The sequence below is a fragment of the Varanus komodoensis genome, unplaced genomic scaffold (assembly GCF_004798865.1).
Source record: "Varanus komodoensis strain SLA01 unplaced genomic scaffold, ASM479886v1 scaffold91, whole genome shotgun sequence".
Taxonomy (NCBI): Eukaryota; Metazoa; Chordata; class Lepidosauria; order Squamata; family Varanidae; genus Varanus; species Varanus komodoensis.
In genome coordinates this window covers 1,423,290-1,440,291 of record NW_025336610.1, presented here as the reverse complement: position 1 = coordinate 1,440,291, position 17,002 = coordinate 1,423,290, and the positions used below count along the sequence as shown (strand labels likewise).

At 59.8% G+C, this 17,002-nt stretch overlaps 2 protein-coding genes across 2 annotated transcripts in view; one reads left to right on the top strand and one right to left on the bottom strand.

Moving 5' to 3' along the window:
* Positions 1–3,129: 3,129 nt before the first annotated feature.
* Positions 3,130–17,002, top strand: part of ARRB1 (arrestin beta 1) — a 55,121-nt gene continuing 41,248 nt past the window's right edge. The window contains exons 1-2 of the mRNA XM_044418550.1: positions 3,130–3,372; positions 3,464–3,494. Coding sequence (XP_044274485.1) covers positions 3,353–3,372; positions 3,464–3,494 — 51 coding nt within the window. The 5' untranslated portion in view covers positions 3,130–3,352. The remainder of the gene's footprint in view (positions 3,373–3,463; positions 3,495–17,002) is intronic.
* LOC123017292 (cystatin-A-like) lies at positions 7,209–8,819 on the bottom strand. Its single transcript, XM_044418552.1, has 3 exons — positions 8,702–8,819; positions 8,349–8,450; positions 7,209–7,422 (listed from the first exon to the last, which is right to left on the bottom strand). The coding sequence occupies exons 1-3, from the start codon at positions 8,774–8,776 to the stop codon at positions 7,288–7,290; spliced, it is 312 nt and encodes a 103-aa protein (XP_044274487.1). The 5' UTR covers positions 8,777–8,819; the 3' UTR covers positions 7,209–7,287.

Sequence of the window (17,002 nt, the reverse complement as noted above, 5' to 3'; positions counted from 1 at the left end):
TGGTGAATGCAGGCCCTGGAGGAGAAGGGCTAGCAGCCACGGGGAGTCTCCTCCCTCACGAGTCTGTCCAGCCCCCCTTTGAGCCACCCAGAGGGGGGGCCTTCAGGAGCGAGGGATTCCATGCTATAACTGTGCTCTCTCTGAGGAGGGGTGTCTTTCTGTCCATCCCGAATCTCCCGCCCCTCAGCTTCGTGGGGTGGCCTCGCTGGCTTCTTGCTCTATGGGGAAGGGGGGAAACCTCTCCCTCCCCAGGATCAACATGCTGTGAATGATCTGAGACCCTCTGCCCCGTTCCCACTGCCTCAGCTTTTTCCTGTGTGAGACCTCAGCAACCGCCGCGGCTGCGACCATCCTTCCAGGGCAGCTGCTCCAGCCCCTTCGTCCTCCGTGTTGCCTTCATCCTCAGCACCTTTTCCAGTTCTGTGGCGCCCCTTCCAGGGGCGGCAGGTGGACCGGCGCACCGTCTTCTCAGGGGAGGCGAAGGGTCGCCCTCCGCAGCAGCCCGTCTCTGCCTCCGGCGTTCCTTTCTTGCGCTTGGAAGCCGAGCAGAAAGCGCTTCCGCGGTCCCCAGGCTCGCGACGTGGCCCAAGTCCCGCAGAAATGCAGCCTGACCCCAAGTGCCGCCTGAGGCGCCCCCGTCTCCTCGGGCGACGAGCCCCCTTCCGAGAGGAGCCGCGGGGGGCCGCCGTCCTCGGGGCCCTGCAGGTCCGGGGCCGGGCTGCCAAGGGAAGAGCCCCGTGTCGCTCTGCGTGGCGTGTCCTGCGCAAGCGTGTGCCTGTGTTCTGCCCCACGGCAGGGGCACACGGAGAAGCACCCCCTTTCTCCTGGGCTCTGCAAGAGTGTCCCTCGAGAAGTGAAGCTTTGGGACGGTTGCAGGGGGCGGCAGTCTTAGCTACTTGCCTCTGTCTGTCCATCCCTTCGTCCGTCCGTCCTTCCTTCCTTCCTTCCTTCTCTCTGGAAAGACGTGGAGGCTGCAGGTGGACGGGCCGCTCCGTTTCCCCAGCCCGCCACTTCGGCCCGCACTCTTTCACAGCCCCCTTCTGCTTCATTTCTGCTTGAATCCGCAATTTTTAAAAAATCTGTGTGGAAATTTGCATTTGAGTATATATTGCAGTGTATATTTTTGCTTGCCTGGAAGTCGATCCCACTGGGTTCCGTGGGGCTTTCTCAGTGGGAAGTGGGCATTTCCTGTGAAAATCTGCATTTTTGAAGCCCGTTATTTCCTTACTTCATGCTTGTACGGCCCAGTAGCTCCACATGTGCTCACCTGGGGCAGGTGCCAGAAGTGGACCCTCCCGCTGCCGCACGCCCCCTGACTGGCCCGCTGGCAGGCCTCCTGTTAACCCTTTCCCATCCCTTCTAGGGAAACGGCTTTGGGCAGGGGGCTTGGCCGCTTGGAGGGGTCCTGAGGGCAGCTGGCCGGGCACTGCATGAGCAGGATGCTGGCCAGAGGCCCCCAGGGCCTGATCCGGCCTCAGGGCTCCCCGGGTGCTTTCATGGAGGGCAAGATTGCTTCTCTGGGGATGCCGCAGGGAAGGGGGTGTTTTGTGCAAGCAGCAAACATGCGGACGGGTTGCCTCCTGCCTAATTTGTAGTGCTGGGGGGGCCCAGGTGGGGGGGCAATGTATTATAGACCAGAGGCGCTGTTCTGAGCCATGATGGCCCAGAGCGCTGAAATTTGAGTCCCAGTGGAGAGTCGGCAGTCTATGAAGTAACCTTGTTCCTGGGTCCTTTGGGGCTTTGTGAAGAAGTTACAAGGCCCACATAGCTCTGCCCTATATTTATGTAGAATCTGGGGCTAAACTGATTTATTTTCCTGTTTCTTGCCTTTTTTTTTTTTTTTTTGGCATGATGTCTATTTTTTATTTATATTTGGTGCCTCTGATTTCCATGGTGTTTTACGGAGTACAAGAGGAAAGGTCCTTGCCCCAAGAGGCTTACAGTCTATAGTGTGACACAGGGGAGATAACCGAGGAAGAGGAGGAATGGCTGAGTAAAGCAGGGAAGGTGGAATTAGATGGCAAGCCATCCGGTTATAGCAGTACGTGCGTCACCCAGAAAGGCAGTAAGCAAAGAATTGGCTTTGGAAACATTTATAGGGACGTGTGTTGAATGTTCCCCTGAACCTGCAGGATATGCCGAGCTACAAGTCAGAGCTGCAGATCAGAGGAATAGCAGGGGGTAACATTTCTGGCTTGTACTCCCTTCAGGAGCTGCTTGTGTCTCTCTTTCTCTCTTTCCGTAAACAGCCTGGAAACCTGAGGAATAAGAAATCGAGAGAGAGAGAGAGAGAGAGAGAGAGAGAGAGAGAGAGATTTGAGGTTGTCATTACTTTCTGTCGCAATAATGAGGACTAATTTAATTACCGCCCAGCTCATTTTTCTCCTGTTTGTGTGTGCTCACGGAGAGGAGAGAAAACAGAAACCCGTCGCCAGTTCTCATTACCACCGTGAAGCGGCTGTCGGAGGACTTGTGCCTTCCTCTCGCTTTGCCTCAGTTTCCTGAAATACGCCCGTGCGTGTCCTAAGCATTCCCAGCCAGGGCACAGCGAGCGAGCTTGAGCAGGAGGGAGGATCAGAGCTGGCACCTCCACCGGGGGCACTGAGACCCTGTCCCACGTGGGCAAAGGCCAGGAGGCCAGGCAGGCTGTGGGCACAGCTTTCTCGGGCAGAGCTGCCGTGGGGCGGCGGAGAGCGTGGGCCGGGACAGGTGGCTGCGGGGTGGGCTGTCCGCCCGTGCCAAGCAGATGCAGAGCTGGGGGCCGCAGTGCTCCCGTCCGGGGCATTCTCAGCCTCGCCTTGGCTTCTGAGTTGGCCCTCAGTGAGGCTGGGCGAGAGCAGTGAGCAGACTCCGTCGTCCGCGCTTTGCTTTGAACTTGCCAAAATGCACTTCCCAGATTCGAAGGCTAGTGGCCTTCCGGGCTTGCATTCTGCAGATTTAGTGAAGTGTTTCTCCAGTCCAGCAGTGCCTGGAGGGGGGGGCGGGGCGGGGGTACATACTGTGCTGAGAAATGTGCGTGTTAGGGGAAACGCCTGCGAATTTGCTGACTTCTGTGAAAAAATTGCAGAGTGTCAGAAATGTGGAGGACCGGATGACAAGCTGCCAGAATGAGAGTCCGGGGGAGAGTGTGGTCCGGCTGCTGGTGCCTGCGAGGGGCTGCTGGCTGGCTCCCCCCGCCTTGCCAGTCAGTCGAGGGAGGGACTTGCCCGGAGGTGCGGAGGGTGCGCTTTGATGGCCGGGGCCCCTTCCTGAAACGGACGGACGGCGACGTCGCAAGAGCTCTGGGAAGCCTCTGCAGGCCTTCAGAGTTGCAAAGGTTCCGTCCTTAAGGGCTGCCGAGAAATAAATTTGGATGGGCGGAGAGACAGGCAGGTGTGTGCGTCTGCTGGACAACTGCTGAATCGGGGTGGGAGGCATCTCTCAGGTACTCACTCGCCTCTGCCCTTCCCCTCTTGTTTTGCAGGGTGTTCAAGAAGGCCAGTCCCAATGGGAAGGTAAGTTGAACTTCACGGATGATGTTGGGGTTTCTCTGGTGTGAGCGAGCGGGAGGGAAACAAAGATCTGCAGTGGCCATGTATAAAACCATTTGTGGACTGTCCTTCGGCCCTCCGTGCGGCTCCCGGTGTGGCTTGCAACACGACAACGGCAATTACACTGGCAACAGCATTTACAGAAGCTGACAAAACGGGCCCTCAAGCAGGTGGGGATCAAAACCAGGAGCACCTGGGAGGAACCGGGGCGTCTCAGCCAGCATAGGAGCGGGGTGTTCGTGTGCCTCGAATGCTCTGGGGTGCCGCAGCATCGTCTTGCCGCTGGCAGCGCATCCGGTCCAGCCCTTGGCGACTGGCCTGCCACGTCCCTTTCCTCGACTGGGCCTTGGTGCAGAGCAAAGGGTCGAAGGTCCCGCACCCGGTATCTGGACCTCGCGGGGTCCCAGGTGGCGGGGCTGGGGAGGCCACACGGTGCACCTCCGTCAGCCGGATGAGGCAGCCGATCCGGAGCCACAACAGCCGGCTTGGACAACGCCGGCCCCCGTGAGCCTCCCGCCCAAGAGCGCGTTTTGCGGCCCCGGGTCCAGCGGGGGCCGTTCTCTTTCTCACGCACCTCAACCCAAGGACTGTCTTCCGGCAGCGCCAGCACCTTCCCTCAGGCTGGCTGGACGGGGTGGAGAGCGGGTTGTCCTCATCTGCTGTCCCGCCACGCCTGGCGAGCTGCAGGCGGCTCCGGGGGTGCGAACGCCGGGGGTTGCACTTGGGCTGCTCCTGGCCCGCGGCTGTGTTGTGTGAGCGTGGCCAGTGGCGTTTTGGGTCAGAGGGGACGCAGCCCGGCTTCGTGGCGGAGGCCCTGCTGGGCATGCTGGACCCGGCCCTCCTAGCTGAAAGGGCTTGGGCCAAAGGGCAGGCGGCCCGTCTGGAGGCAGAACCGGCAGAACCGGGCTGGGTCGACCTGCCCTCGCCCTCCCTCAAGGGCTGCTTCGGGGTTGTGCGCTGGGGAGTGTGTTGCGCCAGCACCCGGGCGATCCGGTTCTGGTCCTCACCTGGCTGTGCGGCTCAGCGGGTGGCTCTGGGCCAGCCCCCGACTCTTCGCCTAGCCTACCTCCCAGGGTTGTTGTGCTGCATTGGAGAGATTCGTGTGTGTGGCCTTGCTCCTCACAGGAAAGATGGGCTATAAGGGCAGCCGGGGGAGCAGGGCGGCTTTTTCTGGGAGTCGCAACCCAACCTCGTCCGCCGTCAGTGGCCCCGGTGGTGTGGGGGGAGCCCTGCCCAGCCGGGGGCCACCTTTCCTGCCCAGGATGTCGCTCCCGCGTGGGTGGGCATCGTGGGCTGCTGGTTGCCACCCTCTCCAGGGCCCTCCCTCCTGAATGCCCTGGAATTCTGAGACTTCAGGGGCATTCTGGGAAAACCTGGTGGTTATTCTGGGAAATCCAGGGGTGCCAGTGAAAAAGAACCAGGCGCTTGGCTGTTTCATTGTGCAAACTCCGGGATGGAAGCTCAGGCCCCAGACTCTCTGCAAGCAACGTTCCTAGCTCAGCGTGGGGGAGGGCGTCTCCTGTGGAAGCCCCCACCTCGGCGGAGGGTCGGGGTCAGGGGTTGCGAGTGCCGCAGGGGCGAGAGCGATGCCGCCCGGAGGCCAGGCTGTCCCCTGCAGGGTCGCCCAAGAGGGCTGGTCAAGCTGAGGTGCACCACCCTCTTCAGGGAATCATCCGACGAGGGGGGGGGGCGCTCTAGTGAAGGCAGGGGGAGAAAGGCCCAGAGGGAGCAGCGGTGGCTGCAGGCGCCCCCGGAGCCCCAGCTAACTCTGGCTAACACCGTGCAGAAGGCGGCCAGGGCAGCCCGCTGCTACACGTGGGTCCCTGGGAGCCCCACATGAAGCGCTGCGAGATGGAGCAGGAGGTCACGCAGCGGATGGGACCTCCGAGCTGGAAGGCGCCCGGCCAGCGGCCGGGGAAGAGCAAAAGCAGTTGCTTCACTGATGTTGCAACTGGATCAGCGCGGAAAGGAAGTGACACTGGCAGGGCCCTCTCCAGGGGACGGGCACGCTAGGGGAAGCCGAAGCCAAAGCAGAAGGGGACGATGGGACGCGAGGGGGAGGCTTCGGGCATCCAAGGTGCCTCTTCTTTGCTGAGCCGCGTCCTCCTGCCTCTCCCAGAAACCAGTGGACGGGAATGCCCTTCCCGCCACCTTTCGCTGCCGGAGCCGCTCCGGTACCGCAGAGAACGTTCTGGTCGCTGCTGAACGAGGCCGGCCCGGGGAGAGGCGGTGAGGGTGCGAGGACCTGCGTCGCAAATGCTGCCCGGCCAGGAGAGGTTGCCTCTGGCTTCTCACGACTCGCTTTTGCAGCAGCAATAAAAGGCCCCCCTGGCTTGCCAGGACGGGGCAGCTTGTGCCATTGGAGGACCTTGACCCCGAGATGGCTGGGAAAAATGCAAGATGCCTTTGCTGTTGCTGGTTCGGTTGGCTGGGGGTTTTGTGGAGTCCATGCAGTTCACTCTGAAATACGAAAGGGCAGCTGCTCCGCGGCCGAGGACTCCGCAGTCCGAGGGAGGTGGGTGGGGGGAGCCCGGCACTTTTGGCGACCCACGAGTGCAATCCTGAGAGCCAGTGTGGTGCAGAGGCAGGACTGCTGGACTGGGGACCCAGGAGATCCCGGTTCGAGTCCCCACTCAGTCATGGATCTAACGGGGTGACTTTGGGCCATCCACAGACCCTCAGCTCAGCCTACCTCACGGGGCTGTTGTGCCGAGGATAAAATGGAGCTATGAACGCTGCCGCGAGCTCCTCACCAAACTCGGAAAGGTGGATGCATCACCATCACTGAGTCCCGCTTTCTTCTGAATCTTTCTGCCGCTGATTCGCTCCTTCTGAACTGCTGGACTCTTGAGCTGGTTCGCCTCCCTCCGGGCCGGGATCCTGGGGCTTGGACGGCAGGCAAGCCCGAAGCGCAGCGGAGCCCCGTCGCCTCCCACGGCCGCACCGTGATGGACGAGGACCAGCGGCCGGGCGGCTGTGAGGCCCAGCAGTGCGGGGAGGGAGCGGTGGACCCGGCTGTTTGGGGTGCCCCGGCAGAGTTCGGGGGGGCAAAGCAAACGAGTCGGCGGTGGAGGGGGAGAGGGCAGGTCGCGCCAGCACAAGAGGCAGTGGCGGCCCGGGACCCGGCTACTCGGGCTCTGGCTTCCACTGGCCCAGAAGCCCACGGGCTCCGCAAGCCACACACGGGGGCTGCCCGGAGCCCCGGGGCCACTCCGTCCCACCCCACTGCAGCCCCCCTTCGCCTTGCTCTTGCTGGGCCCCGAAATGATGGCAAGAAGAGGAGGAGGAGGGGCAGCCGGGGTCCGCTTTCTGCCAGGCCTCTCTGCCCCCCAATCAAGCAGTTTGGAGGAGGAGGAGGAGGAGGAGGAGGAGGGGCAGTGCCCGGTGGCTGAGAGAGGTCTGTGCACGGGGACAGGGGCCCACGGGAGTTGCCCTGCTAGCGGGGCAGCCCTGTGCAAGGGGGGAGGAAAGGGGGGAAGCCCCAGCCCCCCCCCCCGCTGCAGTCTCCCGCCGTGCCTTGGGGGAGCCCGGGCCGCCCGTCGCTTCTCTGCATGGGGCTCCTGCGTGGGGCAGGGGGCAGCTTGGCAGAGCAGCCAAGCCAAGCCTCTTTGCCAGAGGGAGGGGGAGGCGCTCTGGGAACTCGGACGGGGGGGCAAAAAAGCACAGAGAGGCTTGGGGTGGGTTCAGCATGACACTTTTATTGCATCCACACAACTCCTTCCTGCGCGCAGCTCCTCCCACAGGGCCGCCCTCGGGGCTAGAAGTAGATGATGGGGTCGTCTCTGGTCTTGCCCAGCTGGTAGCTGGCGAGCTCGAGTCCCCCGCCGTAGCACGGCAGGGCCTGGAAGACCCGCAAGTGGATGTAGTCGGTCGCGGCGTCGCCGTGCTGGACCTGTGAGGGGGACCCCACGGAGAAGGCCGTCACGGGGCAGAGCGGTGCTCGGCGGATTCCAGGCGGGGCTCACCGGCCTGAGAGCAGCGGCCGAGTGGGCCCCTGAATGGGCGGCCCGCGGCTCCCGGACCTGCTCTCTTCTGCAGCACTCGCAGAAGAAACCTCGGGAGTACGGATGGCTTGCGTTGCACATGGCCGGCTGCAAGGACACGGGGGCAGCGCTTTCCCTGCGAAGCACCTGCCCGTGCGAGGAGCCGGTCCGAGCCGGAGCATCCTTGGGGAAGGACTCTGCCTCCTGCTCAGGGTGCCTCCTGCTGGCTGAGGGCTGGACGGCGGGAGCGGCGGCCCCTGCAGCTGGCCGGCCGCTTTGCTTGGAGCCTCCTTACAGGGCCAAGGGGGCTTTCTCCATCGCCTCCCCCCACCCCCCTGCCCCGACATGCCTCCCTCTTTTCCTGAGAAGGGCTGGCCCCCTCGCTCTGCCCGGGAGTCTTCCTCGGTCCGCTTGCCCGTTTGGCCTCCCCCCAGAATCGGGTGAGTCCCTCCGCGCTCCCACCGCAATCGCCTCCCGGGGCTGGAGGGAGCCACTCCCGAGACGCTGGACCCTGACCCGCCGCCCGCTTGCCCGGTGCCCACCGGCCGGCCCATCCTGCGGCCAGCGAGGGTGGCTAAAGGCAAGCCGGAGGGAAGCCCGCTGGCAAGTGGAGCCCCCCGGAGGGAAGGAGCAGGGCAGAGAGGAGGCGTGCCATCCCAGCCGGGCTGGGGAAGCCCTCGCTCTTGCCGGGAGACTCCCGAGGGCCTGAGCTTGCCAGGCCGGGCCCCGGGCCCTCCGTGGGCACGGGAGAAGACGGCAGCGCGGTCCCAGGGTGGGAGCAATCTGGTCCCCCCCCCCACCGCCCTGCTTGACGGCCGGAACCCCCGGCACTGACCTTGATGAAGTAGTTTGTCCCAGAAACCACCTGTGTGCGGTACGAAATCACCTGGAAAATGGAGTAGTTGTCACCCGTTTTCTTCTCCAGCTGGCCCTTCACCTGAGGCGGGAAGGAGGCTGGTCATTCCCTTGCATGGAGCAGGGCCCAGCGAGCGCTTTCCCACGCCCCTGGGGCCTGGGGGAAGCCCACGCCCTTTGCCTGGCCTTCCTTCCAGCTCTTGGGAACCCTGCAGGAGAGCGGAGTCTCGCTGGCAGCCGGGCAGGCAGAGCAGCTGGGCGGGGGGGCCTCTCGGCATGGGCCGAGAACCGCTCCCCACGGCTGTGGCGGGCTGGCCCGGGGGCAGCGCTCACCTTGTTCGCAATTTCCTGAACCTTGGGAGTGACTGGAGCCGGGTCCGTTAGTCCTCCTGGCATAATTTCTGCCATGGCTGCAGCTGGTCTGGTCTGGTCTGGTCTGGTCTGGTCTGGTCTGGTCACGCACGGCCCCTTCTCCTTTGCATGTGGGGTGAAGTGGCCAGGCAGGGGCCGGTTTTATTTTATCCTGCGAGGAGCGTGTCATGTGAGGGAGAACTCGCGATTGGATTGCGCATTTCTGTTCCGCGAGAGCCACACCTGCAGATGTTGCAACAGCTGGGCTGGGCCAGGTGCTTCCCAGCTGTGCTGGAAATGACGCCCAGGAAGCTCCCAACTCCTCTCGCACCCCTCAAAGCCAAGCGGCGGGACAGGGAAAGGAAACCGAAGGTGAAAAGAGCGGGTGGTTTTCCCCTGTAGCCCTTTTCAGCACAGTGCATATATTTATTTTAAAGTTTATAGAGTTCTAAAGACGCAGTTGTCCAGTTTTGTCAGGAGTGCTTTTCCTGGGAGGTTCTGACGCACCAGAGAGTTCCTTCCTCATTAAATCTCGCAGCCTGACTCTCCTGTCAAATGCGACGGTTGCGGCTGCTGGGAAATTTAGACCACGTGTTTTGTTCGAAGCTGGACAGCTGCCACCGCTCCGAGACTCGCAAAGCGCTGCGCTGCACGGGAAAGGCGTTGAGCTCGTGCGCGGCGCTGGGCTTTCCTCTCTTGCGCGTGGCCTCCTGAGCGTGGCCAGGTCAGCCACAGTTCAGAGCACAAATTGGGACCCACACGGGGATCGGGGGCACTCCTGCCCCCACCCTTTTGCTGCGTTAGCCCCAGGATGTCACCGAAGCATCCCCTCCGAAGCACATGAAGGGCCAGTCCCCTGCTGCTCAGCACTGCCAGGCCTCAGCTGGAGTCCCGTGTCCACTTCTGGGCTCCTGAGTTTTGGAAGGACGCAGGAAAGCCGGAAGGGTGCAGAGGAGGGCGGCGGGGATGGTTCAGGGCCTGGAGGTGAAGCCCTGTGAAAGACGGAGAGAACTGGGCATGCTCAGCTTGAACGCGCAAGAGCTGAGCAGGGCTGCCAAGGACATGCGATCGGGAAGGCATCATTGATGGGGCTGCCATGAGTCAGAAACGACCTGATGGCTCGCGCAACAACAGCGTTCACACTGGGCTTAGGACAACTCCTTTGGCAAAGTTCCCCACAACATCCTGATGACCCAACTAACAAAAATTACCAAACTAGCAAACTAGCGCTCCAACGGAGCCAAGCTCAGGGAGGCAAGGTTCAGTTTGGATGCCAGGAAGCACTTCCTGACAGTCAGGACCCCGCGGGGGTGGAATGGGCTTCCCCGGGAGGTGGCTGAGGACCCATCGGTGAGGGTGTTCAAGGACAGGCTGGACGTGCACATGGTGGGCATGTCGCGAGCGGAGCCGGCTGGAGCCGGGGGTCAGACTAGATGGCCCGGGAGGCCCCTTCCGCCTCGCTCTGCTTCTATGTTTCTATGTAAAGAGCGGGCTAGACAGGGCAATGGCGAGGTGGATCCACAGGCGGCTGCAAAACCAGACCCAGAGGGTGCTCATCAGTGGCACCTCCTCAGACTGGGGAGAGCTGGCAAGTGGGGTGCTGCAGGGCCCTGTCCTCTTCAATATTTGCATCAATGATTTGCATGAGGAAGCACAAGAAAATATATTTACGGTTGCAGATGACATAAAGCTGGGTGGAATAGCAAATTCCGTGGAAAAGAGAAATAAGATAAAGGATAATCTCAAGAATGAATCACAGGCTAGAATTACAACTGCCATGAGAAATATCAACAACCTCAGTTATGCAGATGAGGTTGGGGAAAATGAAGAGGAACTAAAGAGCCTCTTGATGCAGGTGAAGGAGGAGAGCACAAAAGTTGGCTTGAAACTCAACACTGAGAAAACTAAGATCATGGCATCCGGTCCTCTCACTTTCTGGCAATTGATGGGGAAGAAATGGAGGTAGTGACAGATTTTATTTTCCTGGGCTCCAAGATCACTGCAGACGGGGACTGCAGCCAAGAAATTAAAAGACGCTTGCTCCTGGGGAGGAAAGCTATGGCAAATCTAGGCAGCATACTAAAAAGCAGAGACATCACCCTGCCGGCAAAAGTGTGTATAGTCGAGGCTATGGTTTTCCCAGTTGCAATGCATGGCTGTGAAAGCGGGACCATAAGGAAGGCTGAGCGCCAAAGGATTGAGGCCTTGAATTGTGGTGCTGGAGGAGACTCCTGCGAGTCCCTTGGACCGCAAGGCGATCAAACCGGTCAGTCCAAGAGGAGATCAGCCCCGCCTGCTCTTTAGAAGGCCAGGTCCTGAAGATGAAGCTCAAATACTTTGGCCACCTAATGAGAGGGAAGGACTCCCTGGAGAAGAGCCTGATGCTGGGAACAATAGATGGCAAAAGAAGGAGGGGCCGGCAGAGGATGAGGTGGCCAGATGGGGTCACTGAGGCAGTTGGTGTGAGCTTAGGTGGACTCCAGGGGATGGTGGGGGACAGGAAGGCCTGGAGGAATGTTGTCCGTGGGGTCGCGATGGGTCGGACGCCACTTTGACTAGCAATAAATCTCAATAAGTTGGAACACTGGGAAAGAGAGCAAGAGAATGAAATTCGTCAGGGACAAATGCCACTTTTTGCACCTAGATAAAAGAAGCCAAACGCAGCACCACAAGAAGAGGGGGCACTTGGCTCAGCAAGACTGCAAAGGAGAGGCCCTTGGGGTTGTTGCAGCTCCCGAGCCAACAATGTGACGCAGCTGCAAAAAGAGTAAGTCCCGTTTTGGGCTGCATGAGCAGAAGCATCCCCTCCGAAGCACGTGAAGGGCCAGTCCCCCGCTGCTCAGCACTGCCAGGCCTCAGCTGGAGTCCCGTGTCCACTTCTGGGCTCCTGAGTTCTGGAAGGACGCAGGAAAGCCGGAAGGGTGCAGAGGAGGGCGGCGGGGATGGTTCAGGGCCTGGAGGCGAAGCCCTGTGAAAGACGGAGAGAACTGGGCATGCTCAGCCCCCAGAAGAGAAGGCTGGGGGGGCGGGTAGGAGAGCTCCCTACAAGCACCTGCAAGGCTGCCGGAGAGGAAGGGCAAGGTCTCCGCTCGTCCCTTCCAGAGTGCCGGACACTGAACAACCGACTTAAGTTCAAAGAGACCAGATTTAGGCTGGACACGGGGAAGAATTTCCTCACTGCCAGAGCGGTACCACAGTGGAACCCGTTGCATGGGGACGCTGGGGGCTCTCCCACACTAGAGGCAGTCAAAGAGGAACTGGGCAGCCCCCTGAGTGGGGTGGTGTAACGTGGTGTCCTGCAACTGCAGGGATTGGACTCGACGGCCTTCTGGCCCCTCCAGCTCCACTGTTCTAGGATTCTGTGATATTCCTTCTCTGATAATGCATAAACATGGCTCCTGGGTTAATATAAAATATCAGCATCAGCAAGAATCTGCAACAATGGAGGAGAGTCTGAAGAGGTAAAGTCAACACTCAAAATGGTATTTAGTGCACAAATCAGAAAAGGGCCCAGAATCGCTCCACCACCAACTGATCCAAAGCAAGCGTCTGTTTGCCCATCTGCCACAAGACTGTTTCCTTGCCAATTCTGAAGTCTGGATTTTCCCAGAGGGCCAGCTCAGCGTGCAAGAGCGGATCCAACGGTCAGCGATGTGAGATGGTGACCACGTGTCTCTTCTAACCAGAATAGCTCAGGTGCCGAAAGCCACCCCCTTGAACTGAGAACCCAGGTAAGAGGGTTCCAGAAGTGGCCGTGGCGGAAAATGCCACCTGAGCTGTGAAGAGCAGCAATGAGTCCAGGCTGGCAAGGAGGCCCAGAGGCAGAGCGCAAGACCTGAAAAGCCAAGACCGCCTTCCTTAATAGAAAATGTCATCCTTCCCAAATAAATTCATGGTGGAAAAGTAATATTTTGGGACCAAAGGGATGATGCTCTGAAAATATTTGCCCAGTATATACAAAGGAACTTTGTATATACAAAAGATATACAAAAGGATCTTTCGGGCTTGCACATTTCCTGGGAATAATGCTTGAATCATTTTTTGAATCGTGACGGAAGTTCAGCAGGCCTGGTGGGGGTCCCTGGTCAGAATTCTGGCCGTGGAGGGGAAGTTGTGAGCGGAGTCCGGGAGTCATAATTTGGGGAGAGGAGGTAGTCTGTGCACGGGATCGGTAGGAAAACTGCACCGGAAAAAATTACACCGATCTGAGCAAGCTAGAGAAGGACAGCGGTCTTGTAAAGCCCACTGAGGCCTTCGCTGCCCATTTGGAGCGATTGCTTGTTGTTGTGGTGGTAGGAAAGCAGGCTATGAGTAAAAGGAAGGGAGGAGGAAGGAAGGGAGGGAGGGCTCAAGGCAGCTTTAGCTCAGGCGGTACCTCCGCGTTTTCCCCTCGCCAAGCCCTGGTGTGGAGAGTCAGGGTCAGCGATCCCTGAGCGCCACGGAGGAGCCCAGAGGGGAGGCTGGTGGCCGGCTGGGCTCTGTCAGCTCCGGGCTGGGGCCACCGTCTTCCTGGCTGCTGCTCTCTGTCCCGCTGGGGGGCAGGGGGAACGTGTGGCACAAGGGGAGGTGGGGAGGCACGAGTGCACCCTATTTCTTCACCTGCTTTGCCCCCCCCCCCCCCGAATGCGAACTGGGGAGGCGCTTTTGCTTTTCCACAGCTCTGGCCAGCTCGACGGGGATCTGAATGCAGGCTCCTCGCATCCAAACAACCCCCCGCCCCCCACACACACACGTGCCTGCACTGGCTGAATGGAGGGGCAGGCATTTGCCCTTCTGCATCATCATCCTCATCAAAACATAGGAACTGAGCAAGTCAGAAGGGGGCTCCTGGGCCATCTAGTCTGACCCCCGGCTCCAGTCATGACATGCCCACCATGTGCATGTCCGGCCCATGGCGGGGGGGGGGGCGGTGGCGGGGAGAGGACACCGGCGAGTGCAGGGCAGCTCCCCTGCCATCCCTGGCCCCTACGCCACCGCGCTCAAGGTTTGGAGCCACTCGATTCGTGCCGGGAAGGGGAAGCTGCTCTCTTACGGGCCGCCAAGTTGTCTCTGACTCAGGCGACACGGGAAGCAGGACCCCCAGACACTAAGAGGGAAGTGTGGATCCGTGGTGGCGAAGGGAAATGGCGCGTTTCTTCAGCCGGGAGCAAAAGCGAAAGCCAGAACTTGCAGCAAAAGGTCACGTGTCGGGGAAGGTCTGGGCAGCAGTTGCTGCTGCTCATTTTGGGAGCGCCCCAGGCCAGGTTGCTGGCATTCAGCCCAAAGGAGAAAAGCGACTGGAAGGGACATGGTTAAAAGGGCCGCTGGGGGCCAAAGGCCTGGGAATCAAGCTGGTGATCTTTTCTGGCCCAGCCAGCGGCTGGGGACCCCAAGCGAAAGGGGCTGCCCGGCAGAGAGAGCAGAGGAGGTTTTGTCTGGACTGGAAGCAAAAAGATTGGCAAGGAAATGGCAGAAAGCGAGGAGAGAGCAGAGCGAAAGGCACACGCTGGGGCGACACAAGGGGTTTCGGGGAATCCGGCCCGGGAGAAGTGGGCGGGCGGAGCAGGAAGAGCAGCACAGGTGGGGCGGCGAGCCCCGGGGGAGGCGAAGCAAAGCACCCCTGGGGGGCAGGATGAGGAGGGGGGCAGCAGCCGGGCGGTGGCCCCGGGTGAGAAGCCAGGACCCCATCTGAGGAAGTGTGTGTGTGCGTGTGCGTGGGAAAGCAGGTATGGAGATCACGGCCCTTGGAAACAGCATGTTTGTAGGAATGCGTGTGCTCTTGAGGAGGGGGACAAAAGCTTGGCTTGGCTTGGCTCGGCTCGGCTCGGCTCGGCTCGGCTGCTCTCTCCTCCCTTTTGGTTCAGAGTGGCAGCTTGGCCCAGTTCACATCACCCCGCTGTGGAGCTGAGCTTCCCAGTGGGACCAGACCAAACAGCACCGCTGGGGGACCAGCCCGCTCATGCCCACCTGTCCCGCAGGCCCCCGTTTTGCATCCTTTCAGCTGGGAAGAAGGCTTGGCCCGTGCGTGCTGGCCATGTCTTCACAGAGAGCGTGGCGCCAGCCTTCAAAGTCCTCAGGGGCTTCGGTCCTGTCTCCCTGACGTCCCCCCTGCCCCGGAGACTCTCTGAGGCTCAGCTAGTCTCTGGAGGCCTTCTCGGGTGGCACCCCCTCCCCTAAGGGTGCCACGGGTGCCTGCCCGGAAAAGACCGTCCATGGGGCGCCCCTCCCGGGGAGACCCTCCTCGCCTCGTCATCCTCATCCTCATCCTGCATGAGCTTCAGGGCCAGGTGAAGACCTTCTCCTTCAGGAGCTGTTTACTCTTTGATAGGTAAACACCCTTAAAGCTGAATAGCCCTGATACTTCAACGGTTAGACAAGGTGTGTCCAGGGAGTAATGGGAATGGTGTTCTAAGAATTCTTTAACTGAAAAATTTTACAACCGAACATTTTCTCCTTCGCAGAAGGCACGGTGCGAGTGCACACAACGCTCTCAGCGATTTTCCCATTCCTCACAGCATCCCTGGAAGTCTTCCTGTGGGGTGGCGTTCAGAGCCTGCGTCGTGGCTCTTGGGACATTGCCCACACGACCAAAGCGGTGTCTTTTCAGACCATTCTTCATCTTTGGGAAGGTGAAAGAGCAGCAAGGAGCCAGGTCGGGGCTGTGGGGGGGATGGGGGAGCCCCGTGAGGTGTTTTTCAGCCAAAACTCTCCGGCAGCCAGAGCACCGCGGCTCAGTGCGCTGTTGCGATGAAGGATCCAAGCTGAGCCAAGCTCAACTTGTGCCGTTGGTGGACTTGTGCAGATGATAGCGCAGCTTCTCCATAAGCCCTCCTCTCCATTTCTGGAGTTTCTGGTGCACTTTTACCCATTTTCACACAAAATTTTATTGCGTACTGTTCCAAACTCGCTCGCATTTTTCCTGATGTGAGCGCAGAGTGCTTGAAGGGGTGTCGCAGAAGAGAGGGTCTCAACTCTGGCGGGGCTGGTATGTTTCGGTTTGCTACTTTCACTCCTCTTGTTCCATTTATAGGACTGCAAATTCCCCCAAGGGCCTCTTCGAGTTGAGCCCCATGGAAGCTCGCCTGCCCCCCCCCCGCACCCCTGGATGCAGGAGCGGGGCCGTGGGCTGCCACGAACAGCACCCCTGCCTCTTCCACAGGCGCGGCAGCTGCGCACCGGAGCTGGTTCCTTCCGTGCGGGGCGCCCTGCTTGGCTTCCAGGCATTCTCCTTCTCCTTGCCCCAGGCCTCCTGGGACACCTCCTTCTGGCTGGCCCTCACCAAGAAATTAGGTCCGGCTGCTGCAAAACGGGGGCTGGACAAAACCCACGGGTTTCCCCGGAGGCCTGCAAAGCTTTCCTAAGCGCCCTTTTAAGGCGGATGAGCCCCTGGAAGCCAGCGGGTTGGGGAGGGGGCAGTGCAGGACCATGCGGGATCATCTAAATCCCCCCCTAAGCTGCTTGGCACCATCTGTCAGCGGCAAGTTTATCCAAAGATGGGCTTGGGGTTGGTTGGTCGTGCCTAGCTGCCCCCCTGCAGCAAAGTTTATTTTGGGGAGCGCCCGGGATCAGCTATCCGAGGTTAGACCGCCTCTGCCCCCCCGCCTCCATAATAACCTCCTTGCAATTATGTAATTTGCCAGTCGAGAGCGGGGCAGGGGAACGTGGCTTTGCACGCCAGGCTCCCACCCAGGAAGGGTCCAGCGAGGGTCCCACCTTGATCCTTGACTCACCTGCTTTCCTTGCTTGCCTGACGTCTGTTTCTTGTTTCAGTTCCTTGGGGCGGGGGGGACGGGGACTGTTTGAGTGGGGAAAATGTGGATGTTTAAAAGAGTGCATTCAACATGCTTATACGCTGAAATGGGAAAATGTAAATTTAGGGGAATGCACATTTTTAATCTGCCTATTTTAAAATCCAAAGGCAAGTTTGGAAAACATGACTTTCACAGGGCTGTGAATCACAGGGGTTGGTACTGTTTTCAGCATCGGTGAAATTCTGTGACATGCTCAGTAGTTTGCAGAGAATGAATGAAAACTTTATTGTGTAAAAGCAGAGGAAAAGGGGTGTTCCCATAATTCCTGAAAAGTAGCTTGGACAACTTTATAGTCAAATGAATACAGGACTGGATTCTGCTGCTGAGCATTAACTTTTTGAGGGTTTTGCTGCCAGAATCAAATGTTCTGCATTTCTAAGAACAACTGACCAATGTGACTGGTCAGGCCTGGTGTTTTGATGAGTGTTTTGACTTCGCTTTATGGTGCTTTACCTTTTGGGCCTTGTACCTTTGGGACGAGCTTTGCAAGGGG